This window comes from Vigna radiata, chromosome 9 (genome assembly GCF_000741045.1).
Source record: "Vigna radiata var. radiata cultivar VC1973A chromosome 9, Vradiata_ver6, whole genome shotgun sequence".
Classification (NCBI taxonomy): Eukaryota; Viridiplantae; Streptophyta; class Magnoliopsida; order Fabales; family Fabaceae; genus Vigna; species Vigna radiata.
Window position 1 is genome coordinate 14,725,586 of NC_028359.1, and position 13,657 is coordinate 14,739,242.

Genomic DNA, 13,657 nt, shown 5'->3' on the forward strand with positions numbered 1-13,657 from the left:
AAAAGGCACTGTATGGTCTTAAACAGGCACCTAGGTCTTGGTATGAAAGACTTAGTACCTTCTTAATTGATAATGATTTTTCAAGAGGTAAGGTTTATTCAACCTTATTTATAAAGAAAGTAGGAAAACACATATTGATTGTGCAAGTTTACGTAGATGATATTATATTTGGGTCAACTGATGACTCTTTGTGTGAAGAATTTGCAAAAATAATGCAAGGTGAGTTTGAGATGTCTCTGATGGGTGAGCTGAATTTCTTTTTAGGACTACAAATAAAGCAAATGAATGGAGGTACTTTTATCTCCCAAAAAAAATATTATAGGGAAATTTCTTAAGAAATTTGGTATGGATACTTGCAAAGAAGCTAGTACACCTATGGAAACCTCTTGCTATTTAGATAACGATGAATCTGGAAAAGGAGTAAATGAAACTATGTTTAGACGTATGATAGGATCTTTGTTGTACCTAACTGCTAGTAGACCAGATATTATGCAAAGTGTATGTGTATGTGCTAGGTACCAAGCCACCCCTAAAGAATCTCATTTGACTGTTGTCAAGAGAATCTTGAAATACCTTAAAGGAATTACTTCTTTTGGACTTTGGTATCCTTCAGATGCTTCACCTAGTTTAATAGGCTCTAATGCAAATTACGGTGGTTGTAAAATTGATAGGAAGAGTACTAGTGGAACTTGTCATTTTCTGGGCTGCTCTTTGGTGTCTTGGCACTCAAAGAAACAAGCATGTGTAGCTTTGTCTACCACTGAAGCTGAATATATTGCTGCTGGCAATTGTTGTGCCCAAATTCTATGGATGAAACAACAACTGGAAGACTTTGATATCTTCCTTGATAATATTCCATTAAAATGTGATAACACTAGTGCTATAAATTTAACTAAGAATCCCATAATGCATTCAAGTACTAATCACATAGAGATTAGACATCATTTCTTGAGGGACCATATTCAAAAGGGAGATTGTAAAATTGAATATGTTGATACCTTACATCAATTAGCTGATATTTTCACAAAGGCATTGCCTAAGGATAGATTTTATGAGCTTAGAAGAGAGCTAGGAGTGTCATATATGTCTTAGGATCAAAGTTTATGATTAAAATTGCGGAAGCTAAATATAATCATAAATGTTGCCTGAAAATCTCAGAATATCACTTTTACATAAAAATTCCAAATTTGGAAACTTTTAAATAATAGAAAATAAATAGTAAATTCTCGAACATAACGTCTCAACTCTCGTCAGCTACTTAGATTCGATCTTATCTTTATATCATTTATTCCCGTACAAGTACGAGGTGTAAACCACAACCACAACATTTCAGGGTGAGCAACCAGAATTATCATATCACATAATATACAATAATCATATTAACTACAAATATAACCAAATCATAAACATATATCATCACAACATTAACATCACAATGTTAATATCACAATAATGATATCACAACATTAACATCACAACTCAATGGTTTATTTCCTCTTTACTACCACACCACCTAATCACCATAACAAATTCATTACGAGTCACATGACATCCTCTTTCCGTATCACACGACCAAATAGAACCTCACATTACTCGGACAAAGATTCACCAGTACTAAATCATCCTCTTCCCGCATCACACAGTCAAAGAGTCATCACTGCCAAACCATCCTCTTCCCGCATCACACGACCGAAGAAAATCTATTTCCCGCATCACACGGTCGAAAGAGTCATCATTACCAAACCATCCTCTTTTTGCATCACACGACCAAAGAGAATCTTTTTTCCACATCACACTTAACTCTTCTTGTCTCTTCCACTTTCACCCACTTTCACGTCACCCATCATTATCAATACTCCAAATTTACCATGCACACCAACAACCATACAAATTGCAACATATAATAAAGAATATCATACAATGCCAAACCCTACACACACAAGGTAATTTTATTCACTCCCCTTACCTAGTCTCTTACGAATTTTGTTTCCAAGATCACCAAGAAAGAATCACAACATCACTGATGGTCCTCCCATTTTTGATGCCCCGTTCTCGGCTCTATTTTCTCCTAGAAAATGTCTTTTCTCTCCCTTATCTTTCTAATTTTCGTTTATCCCTTTTAGGGTAACAAAATGTCCACCCCTTTTTACTCTTCTCCTTTTTATCCTTTTCTATTCTAGACCTTTTAGTTTTAATAAAATCTCTTAGTTTATCTCTAAAACCACTAAGATTTCCTCTCTTATTCTCTCTTAACTACTTTTTAAATATCATCAACCACCAAATCTTTTTAAAATCTATAATATGTAATAATGATTTTCTCTAATAATAATATTTCTTTTAAACCCACCAAGATTATATCTCCTATTTCCATTTAACTAATTTTTAAAATAACAACAACTAAATCTTCTAAAATATTTACATAATATTACTTTATTAAATATCCAGATTATATTAATTTGCATGCTTTTCCTTTCTACACTCTCTCTTAATTAATTTCAACACCAATTAAATAAAGCTAAAAGACCTTTTTGCCCCTAGAAAAAATATAAAAATAAAAAAATATCATAACAATTATGTTCTAACAAAAATATAAACTCAAGAACACTAATCTTCAAACAAAAACTCAAAGTCTCAAAATTACTTTATTTTTAAAACCCTTATTTTCCCCTATGTTACATTTTAAATGTTAAAAAAATAAGAGATAAAAAGATGAAACTTAAATTAAAAAGTATTACATTATTATATTAAATATATAATGCATATATTAGTATGAAATAATAAATAATAATTTTCTTTCATCCCATGGTCATATATAAGAGTGGAAAAAATGGACCAATTTGAACTATCATAAAATTGAACCAAATCATATAAGTGTTATAAAAGAATTGAGTTAAATTGTATAGTAATTTAAAAAAATTGAATTTAATTATGATATGATTTGAGTCAACTAACCCAAATTGAGCTACTCTAAATTGTTAAATTGTTTGAAGTATATGAATGATTTAGATTATTATAAGTAAACATTTCATTTATAATATCATCATTTATAGTTTAATTTAATTTAAGTAATTCTATTTAAAAGTAATTCAATATTTTAAAACTAAGTTAATAGAACATTCGGTAAACTTTTATTATAAATAATTCAATACCAACTTGGTTCAGTTTAATATTTTTGAAGAACTCTATTCTAATACTTCTCTCCTATAGTTTACTCATACTTCCTCTATCCATAGATAATAATAAATGTTTGATATTATTTCACTAAAACTAAACAAATTATTTAATTTCTTAATTTTAATATAATTTTAAGTTATATATAGTGTTATTTTAGTTTTTTTCTTCTCCAGACAATTTTCGCTGAAGATAAAAATACAATTAGAAAGGTTGTTATTTTGAAATTTAAAAAATAAGATATAAAAAAATGATGAAATTACTTCAGAGGGAGCAATCTATATCTCATTAATTATCTAATTGTTGGGATAAAACCACATATAATTATTGTTAACTTATACCACTTTCAAAATTTAACTCTCAAATATTTTAATTCCTAAGTCTAATACAACAAGGAAAGTATCATTTTATTATAATATATAAAAAAAATACCATTACACTCAGATATGTGATGAATAATTTAAAACATTTTGAAAATTGTGCCAATTTTTTACAGGTTATAAAATTTAATCATCTTTGAAAAAGAATCTTCAACCTTCAATCTTTGACTTTGAATTAATGTTGATATATACTTAGACTGAAAGGCAGGGAAACATAAAACTATAAAACTATTGTTGAAGATTAAAACTTTAATAGACTTTAATGAACATAAATTGGGAATAAGTGTGCTTCTAGGAAAAAGAAATACTTTTTTTCTCTTCTAAACTTCTGGAATTCTAAGTAAATATCACAACATTTTTGGCATAATATAGTGCCACACTTAATATTCAAACTCTTTCAATACAAACTTTAATATTTAATAAAAATATTTTAATACATAAATATTGATAAATGAAAGTATCTTATAAATTGTAGTCTCGTGGTAGGATTAAACTCAATAAATTAATAGAAAAATAAATCAAATCAAATGAAAATTTCAAATTGTTTATAGTTGTAAAGTGCTTTTACATTGAAAGGTTGTGTGGAAGTGGAATCAATTGTAACTGCATTGCATATGAATCACCACCATAAAACCAAAGTCCATAATAAATTCATTGCTTCAATTTCTCTCAGTGGCCACTTCCTCAAATCCTGTGAAGAAACACTTTAAAATAAAATTTATAACATCTTATATTTTCCCGAAAAACTATTGATATTTACAATCTCAATTAAGTCACTGTTACATATCATTGGATGTATAACATCTTATAGGAATCAAAACCAAAAGTTTAATGATGACCGGTGGTTTTTAATTAGCATATCCATGCTTGTTTCACATCCAATTCCTCTTAAGTTACTATTTCACTTTCAATCTCCTCTGTCACCAATCTGCAACCATTTCTTTCTCCAAGTTTCGAACAAAATGGGTAAAATTGTCAATTCCAGCACCAAGTCTTTACCACGTGTTGCAGACTCTGCTATCCTCAAAAACCATGTATGATTCAACAGTTTTATGTCATTGTTCAGTGGCTTGATGAATGAAGCATTATTATTATAAACATGTACCTTAATCTGGGTTTGTTGGCTTGGGGGATTCAATAAAAATTGTAGTATTATAGTATTATGCTTTGTCTGCTGCATTTGAGATTACATATCTGTTAGAAATAACCATTTTCTGTTTTTAATTTCCACGATTTGATAGCAGATTGAGGATGATTATGACAGTGAGAACATTATTATGATTGGTAGTGTTCCAGTCCCGCTGCGTAGAAAGAAAGTGAAGTTTTCACTCCCTTGGTCACCTATTACTGGTTTTAAACCAAAAAAATTCATCAAGAGAACTCGTGTTGATTTAGAATCGGCCATTCCCAGTGGATACAAATGTAGTGTACCAACCTCTAATTTTGAACATTCTAAGCCACCTCTTACAAAGGAAGTTGCAGAAGATTCTAGCTTGTCAGGTCCCCATGATGAATCGCCTCACAGCAATCAATGTTGGCCGAAGAAACCTGATTCTCTCAATAGACCTCATGATAGTGGCACCAATTCAAACCATGCTGCAGTTGGTGGTCCCATGTTTGATTCTTCGGTTAACAAACCAGAGTTCAGACCATTTGACATTTGCTTTCGTGGAAGAAGACATCATGCTTTAACAAAATCTACTTTGCATGGAGAAAACAAGGAAAGTAGAACTGTGATGCTTGATGAAAGATCAGAAGGGTGGGTGTTGAGGCCTGGGATGGTTCTCTTGAAAAATTTCATAAGCCATGATGGACAGGTATACATCATCTTCACTTGCTTCTGTATTTAGGATACTGTTTTGTAATTCCTTTTAGGAAGATGAAATGTTGTTAATGATATTTTTAAGTTTGATTAATGTATTGCTACATTTTTTAGGTGGAGATAGTGAGAGTTTGTCGTGAACTTGGTCTAGGTCCTGGAGGATTCTATCAACCAGGATATGCAAATGGAGCGAAACTTCGGTTGAAGATGATGTGCCTTGGTATGGATTGGGATCCTCAAACCTATAAATATGGAAATAAACGAGTATTTGATGGTAGCACCCCACCTAGTATTCCCGACCTATTCAGTGATCTAGTTGCAAGATCAATCGAAAAAGGTCAATCTCTAGCTAAAATGGAATATGGAGTTCGTCATGCGAAGGATATTCTTCCTTCAATGACTCCTGACATCTGCATAGTCAACTTTTATACGAACAATGGAAAACTTGGTCTTCATCAAGTTAGCGCCTAACTTTTGCTCTCCTTTTTCATTATGAAAACTGATGAAATATATAGTAATTATCGACTTATTCTAAATTTTTGTATTTCTCTCTGTGCTGATGAAATTTAATATTTTGGAATCTTGATATGATTTTTTATCGTTACATATTATAAAATGGACAGACTCTGAAGAATCTAACTTGAAACTGTTTGATGCAGGATCGTGATGAAAGCAGAGAAAGTCTTCAGAAAGGATTGCCTGTTGTGTCTTTCTCTATTGGTGATTCTGCAGATTTTCTTTATGGGGATGAAAGGAATGAAGATGAGGCAGAGTGGGTAACGTTAGAATCTGGAGATGTGCTCATATTTGGTGGTGAATCTCGACATGTTTTCCATGGTGTGCCATCAGTCTTTCCAAATTCAGCTCCGAAGGAATTGCTCAGAGATTCTGGGCTTTCTCCTGGTAGACTCAATCTTACATTCAGACAATATTAATGCAGTTTATGTTGTTATAGACATGTTTTTTATTCTCACTAGTTATCATTGTCTAGGTGAATATCACTTGTTCATAATTATTATATAAGAGTTACATATGAAGTTACCTGGTTGAATTTAGATACTATTTGAAATTTACTTGATGAGTTGATTTCAATGTTATGCTTCACCAACATTATACATGCTCTTGATGTTTATCTTCTTTGTTCAAGACCTTTTGATGAAAATTCTTGTTAGCGTGAATTGTTGCTGTGACATGAATTTGGACATGGAATAACATTAGATTATAGAGTTTTGTTTGAATGTTTGTACATGAAATTTCTTAATAATTTGGGCTTGAATGAAGTTAGTAAACAGATATGTCATATACTTCTCTCTTGTCCATTTCATTTTGTAAATTAAATTTAACATGAATGTGTAATGTTTTTATATAAAAATAGATACCCTTTCTTTTAACATTACTTTCGTAAATGAGTTCATAATTTTGTATTTTACATATTCTTTTATGAAGCATTTAAATTAGGGATGAGGAACTCTTTTACTAGTTTTTCAAAACTTTTCAATCTTTAAAATTGGATTTTTCCTTGAACCAATGAAGTTTTACTTTTAAGTTCCGCAGACCAAATGAATATTCCGATTCATCCTGGTTTATTATTCACTTATTAAAATTTCATTCAATTCACCTTAAATTAATATTTAAACAACGATATGAAAAATGATTATTTCTGCTTTGTGTTTGAGATTAGTAGTATTTGTTTGTTAGTACTTTACATCTTGAATTTGTATGTTTTCAAAATTTAATAGTTATTGAAGAAAAAAGGTGTTCAATGGAGTATAAGGATTTGAAGAAGAATAACTAGATGAATTTAATAAAATTTTATAGTGAATTGTGTATTTTTAAGAGATTTGAAAGTGATTGGTAGTGATTTTAGAAGTAAATTTGTAAAAATTTGTGAGAAATTTGAATGATATGATAGATTTAAGAAAATATTGTAATAAATAAAAAATAAGGATTATAAACTTACCCTAAATAGTAAAATAAANAGTGGAACTTGTCATTTTCTGGGCTGCTCTTTGGTGTCTTGGCACTCAAAGAAACAAGCATGTGTAGCTTTGTCTACCACTGAAGCTGAATATATTGCTGCTGGCAATTGTTGTGCCCAAATTCTATGGATGAAACAACAACTGGAAGACTTTGATATCTTCCTTGATAATATTCCATTAAAATGTGATAACACTAGTGCTATAAATTTAACTAAGAATCCCATAATGCATTCAAGTACTAATCACATAGAGATTAGACATCATTTCTTGAGGGACCATATTCAAAAGGGAGATTGTAAAATTGAATATGTTGATACCTTACATCAATTAGCTGATATTTTCACAAAGGCATTGCCTAAGGATAGATTTTATGAGCTTAGAAGAGAGCTAGGAGTGTCATATATGTCTTAGGATCAAAGTTTATGATTAAAATTGCGGAAGCTAAATATAATCATAAATGTTGCCTGAAAATCTCAGAATATCACTTTTACATAAAAATTCCAAATTTGGAAACTTTTAAATAATAGAAAATAAATAGTAAATTCTCGAACATAACGTCTCAACTCTCGTCAGCTACTTAGATTCGATCTTATCTTTATATCATTTATTCCCGTACAAGTACGAGGTGTAAACCACAACCACAACATTTCAGGGTGAGCAACCAGAATTATCATATCACATAATATACAATAATCATATTAACTACAAATATAACCAAATCATAAACATATATCATCACAACATTAACATCACAATGTTAATATCACAATAATGATATCACAACATTAACATCACAACTCAATGGTTTATTTCCTCTTTACTACCACACCACCTAATCACCATAACAAATTCATTACGAGTCACATGACATCCTCTTTCCGTATCACACGACCAAATAGAACCTCACATTACTCGGACAAAGATTCACCAGTACTAAATCATCCTCTTCCCGCATCACACAGTCAAAGAGTCATCACTGCCAAACCATCCTCTTCCCGCATCACACGACCGAAGAAAATCTATTTCCCGCATCACACGGTCGAAAGAGTCATCATTACCAAACCATCCTCTTTTTGCATCACACGACCAAAGAGAATCTTTTTTCCACATCACACTTAACTCTTCTTGTCTCTTCCACTTTCACCCACTTTCACGTCACCCATCATTATCAATACTCCAAATTTACCATGCACACCAACAACCATACAAATTGCAACATATAATAAAGAATATCATACAATGCCAAACCCTACACACACAAGGTAATTTTATTCACTCCCCTTACCTAGTCTCTTACGAATTTTGTTTCCAAGATCACCAAGAAAGAATCACAACATCACTGATGGTCCTCCCATTTTTGATGCCCCGTTCTCGGCTCTATTTTCTCCTAGAAAATGTCTTTTCTCTCCCTTATCTTTCTAATTTTCGTTTATCCCTTTTAGGGTAACAAAATGTCCACCCCTTTTTACTCTTCTCCTTTTTATCCTTTTCTATTCTAGACCTTTTAGTTTTAATAAAATCTCTTAGTTTATCTCTAAAACCACTAAGATTTCCTCTCTTATTCTCTCTTAACTACTTTTTAAATATCATCAACCACCAAATCTTTTTAAAATCTATAATATGTAATAATGATTTTCTCTAATAATAATATTTCTTTTAAACCCACCAAGATTATATCTCCTATTTCCATTTAACTAATTTTTAAAATAACAACAACTAAATCTTCTAAAATATTTACATAATATTACTTTATTAAATATCCAGATTATATTAATTTGCATGCTTTTCCTTTCTACACTCTCTCTTAATTAATTTCAACACCAATTAAATAAAGCTAAAAGACCTTTTTGCCCCTAGAAAAAATATAAAAATAAAAAAATATCATAACAATTATGTTCTAACAAAAATATAAACTCAAGAACACTAATCTTCAAACAAAAACTCAAAGTCTCAAAATTACTTTATTTTTAAAACCCTTATTTTCCCCTATGTTACATTTTAAATGTTAAAAAAATAAGAGATAAAAAGATGAAACTTAAATTAAAAAGTATTACATTATTATATTAAATATATAATGCATATATTAGTATGAAATAATAAATAATAATTTTCTTTCATCCCATGGTCATATATAAGAGTGGAAAAAATGGACCAATTTGAACTATCATAAAATTGAACCAAATCATATAAGTGTTATAAAAGAATTGAGTTAAATTGTATAGTAATTTAAAAAAATTGAATTTAATTATGATATGATTTGAGTCAACTAACCCAAATTGAGCTACTCTAAATTGTTAAATTGTTTGAAGTATATGAATGATTTAGATTATTATAAGTAAACATTTCATTTATAATATCATCATTTATAGTTTAATTTAATTTAAGTAATTCTATTTAAAAGTAATTCAATATTTTAAAACTAAGTTAATAGAACATTCGGTAAACTTTTATTATAAATAATTCAATACCAACTTGGTTCAGTTTAATATTTTTGAAGAACTCTATTCTAATACTTCTCTCCTATAGTTTACTCATACTTCCTCTATCCATAGATAATAATAAATGTTTGATATTATTTCACTAAAACTAAACAAATTATTTAATTTCTTAATTTTAATATAATTTTAAGTTATATATAGTGTTATTTTAGTTTTTTTCTTCTCCAGACAATTTTCGCTGAAGATAAAAATACAATTAGAAAGGTTGTTATTTTGAAATTTAAAAAATAAGATATAAAAAAATGATGAAATTACTTCAGAGGGAGCAATCTATATCTCATTAATTATCTAATTGTTGGGATAAAACCACATATAATTATTGTTAACTTATACCACTTTCAAAATTTAACTCTCAAATATTTTAATTCCTAAGTCTAATACAACAAGGAAAGTATCATTTTATTATAATATATAAAAAAAATACCATTACACTCAGATATGTGATGAATAATTTAAAACATTTTGAAAATTGTGCCAATTTTTTACAGGTTATAAAATTTAATCATCTTTGAAAAAGAATCTTCAACCTTCAATCTTTGACTTTGAATTAATGTTGATATATACTTAGACTGAAAGGCAGGGAAACATAAAACTATAAAACTATTGTTGAAGATTAAAACTTTAATAGACTTTAATGAACATAAATTGGGAATAAGTGTGCTTCTAGGAAAAAGAAATACTTTTTTTCTCTTCTAAACTTCTGGAATTCTAAGTAAATATCACAACATTTTTGGCATAATATAGTGCCACACTTAATATTCAAACTCTTTCAATACAAACTTTAATATTTAATAAAAATATTTTAATACATAAATATTGATAAATGAAAGTATCTTATAAATTGTAGTCTCGTGGTAGGATTAAACTCAATAAATTAATAGAAAAATAAATCAAATCAAATGAAAATTTCAAATTGTTTATAGTTGTAAAGTGCTTTTACATTGAAAGGTTGTGTGGAAGTGGAATCAATTGTAACTGCATTGCATATGAATCACCACCATAAAACCAAAGTCCATAATAAATTCATTGCTTCAATTTCTCTCAGTGGCCACTTCCTCAAATCCTGTGAAGAAACACTTTAAAATAAAATTTATAACATCTTATATTTTCCCGAAAAACTATTGATATTTACAATCTCAATTAAGTCACTGTTACATATCATTGGATGTATAACATCTTATAGGAATCAAAACCAAAAGTTTAATGATGACCGGTGGTTTTTAATTAGCATATCCATGCTTGTTTCACATCCAATTCCTCTTAAGTTACTATTTCACTTTCAATCTCCTCTGTCACCAATCTGCAACCATTTCTTTCTCCAAGTTTCGAACAAAATGGGTAAAATTGTCAATTCCAGCACCAAGTCTTTACCACGTGTTGCAGACTCTGCTATCCTCAAAAACCATGTATGATTCAACAGTTTTATGTCATTGTTCAGTGGCTTGATGAATGAAGCATTATTATTATAAACATGTACCTTAATCTGGGTTTGTTGGCTTGGGGGATTCAATAAAAATTGTAGTATTATAGTATTATGCTTTGTCTGCTGCATTTGAGATTACATATCTGTTAGAAATAACCATTTTCTGTTTTTAATTTCCACGATTTGATAGCAGATTGAGGATGATTATGACAGTGAGAACATTATTATGATTGGTAGTGTTCCAGTCCCGCTGCGTAGAAAGAAAGTGAAGTTTTCACTCCCTTGGTCACCTATTACTGGTTTTAAACCAAAAAAATTCATCAAGAGAACTCGTGTTGATTTAGAATCGGCCATTCCCAGTGGATACAAATGTAGTGTACCAACCTCTAATTTTGAACATTCTAAGCCACCTCTTACAAAGGAAGTTGCAGAAGATTCTAGCTTGTCAGGTCCCCATGATGAATCGCCTCACAGCAATCAATGTTGGCCGAAGAAACCTGATTCTCTCAATAGACCTCATGATAGTGGCACCAATTCAAACCATGCTGCAGTTGGTGGTCCCATGTTTGATTCTTCGGTTAACAAACCAGAGTTCAGACCATTTGACATTTGCTTTCGTGGAAGAAGACATCATGCTTTAACAAAATCTACTTTGCATGGAGAAAACAAGGAAAGTAGAACTGTGATGCTTGATGAAAGATCAGAAGGGTGGGTGTTGAGGCCTGGGATGGTTCTCTTGAAAAATTTCATAAGCCATGATGGACAGGTATACATCATCTTCACTTGCTTCTGTATTTAGGATACTGTTTTGTAATTCCTTTTAGGAAGATGAAATGTTGTTAATGATATTTTTAAGTTTGATTAATGTATTGCTACATTTTTTAGGTGGAGATAGTGAGAGTTTGTCGTGAACTTGGTCTAGGTCCTGGAGGATTCTATCAACCAGGATATGCAAATGGAGCGAAACTTCGGTTGAAGATGATGTGCCTTGGTATGGATTGGGATCCTCAAACCTATAAATATGGAAATAAACGAGTATTTGATGGTAGCACCCCACCTAGTATTCCCGACCTATTCAGTGATCTAGTTGCAAGATCAATCGAAAAAGGTCAATCTCTAGCTAAAATGGAATATGGAGTTCGTCATGCGAAGGATATTCTTCCTTCAATGACTCCTGACATCTGCATAGTCAACTTTTATACGAACAATGGAAAACTTGGTCTTCATCAAGTTAGCGCCTAACTTTTGCTCTCCTTTTTCATTATGAAAACTGATGAAATATATAGTAATTATCGACTTATTCTAAATTTTTGTATTTCTCTCTGTGCTGATGAAATTTAATATTTTGGAATCTTGATATGATTTTTTATCGTTACATATTATAAAATGGACAGACTCTGAAGAATCTAACTTGAAACTGTTTGATGCAGGATCGTGATGAAAGCAGAGAAAGTCTTCAGAAAGGATTGCCTGTTGTGTCTTTCTCTATTGGTGATTCTGCAGATTTTCTTTATGGGGATGAAAGGAATGAAGATGAGGCAGAGTGGGTAACGTTAGAATCTGGAGATGTGCTCATATTTGGTGGTGAATCTCGACATGTTTTCCATGGTGTGCCATCAGTCTTTCCAAATTCAGCTCCGAAGGAATTGCTCAGAGATTCTGGGCTTTCTCCTGGTAGACTCAATCTTACATTCAGACAATATTAATGCAGTTTATGTTGTTATAGACATGTTTTTTATTCTCACTAGTTATCATTGTCTAGGTGAATATCACTTGTTCATAATTATTATATAAGAGTTACATATGAAGTTACCTGGTTGAATTTAGATACTATTTGAAATTTACTTGATGAGTTGATTTCAATGTTATGCTTCACCAACATTATACATGCTCTTGATGTTTATCTTCTTTGTTCAAGACCTTTTGATGAAAATTCTTGTTAGCGTGAATTGTTGCTGTGACATGAATTTGGACATGGAATAACATTAGATTATAGAGTTTTGTTTGAATGTTTGTACATGAAATTTCTTAATAATTTGGGCTTGAATGAAGTTAGTAAACAGATATGTCATATACTTCTCTCTTGTCCATTTCATTTTGTAAATTAAATTTAACATGAATGTGTAATGTTTTTATATAAAAATAGATACCCTTTCTTTTAACATTACTTTCGTAAATGAGTTCATAATTTTGTATTTTACATATTCTTTTATGAAGCATTTAAATTAGGGATGAGGAACTCTTTTACTAGTTTTTCAAAACTTTTCAATCTTTAAAATTGGATTTTTCCTTGAACCAATGAAGTTTTACTTTTAAGTTCCGCAGACCAAATGAATATTCCGATTCATCCTGGTTTATTATTCACTTATTAAAATTTCATTCAA

General features: G+C 30.4%; 2 protein-coding genes across 2 annotated transcripts; both read left to right on the plus strand.

Moving 5' to 3' along the window:
• The first annotated feature begins 4,321 nt into the window (after positions 1-4,321).
• On the plus strand, positions 4,322-6,422 carry LOC106773408. Its single transcript, XM_014660104.2, has 4 exons — positions 4,322-4,585; positions 4,796-5,368; positions 5,488-5,832; positions 6,033-6,422. Exons 1-4 carry the CDS (start codon positions 4,415-4,417, stop codon positions 6,306-6,308), a joined length of 1,365 nt encoding a protein of 454 aa, XP_014515590.2. The 5' UTR covers positions 4,322-4,414; the 3' UTR covers positions 6,309-6,422.
• A 4,570-nt stretch (positions 6,423-10,992) lies between these two features.
• On the plus strand, positions 10,993-13,093 carry LOC106773410. The gene is made up of 4 exons (XM_014660105.2): positions 10,993-11,256; positions 11,467-12,039; positions 12,159-12,503; positions 12,704-13,093. The coding sequence occupies exons 1-4, from the start codon at positions 11,086-11,088 to the stop codon at positions 12,977-12,979; spliced, it is 1,365 nt and encodes a 454-aa protein (XP_014515591.2). The 5' UTR covers positions 10,993-11,085; the 3' UTR covers positions 12,980-13,093.
• The last annotated feature ends 564 nt before the right edge of the window (positions 13,094-13,657 follow it).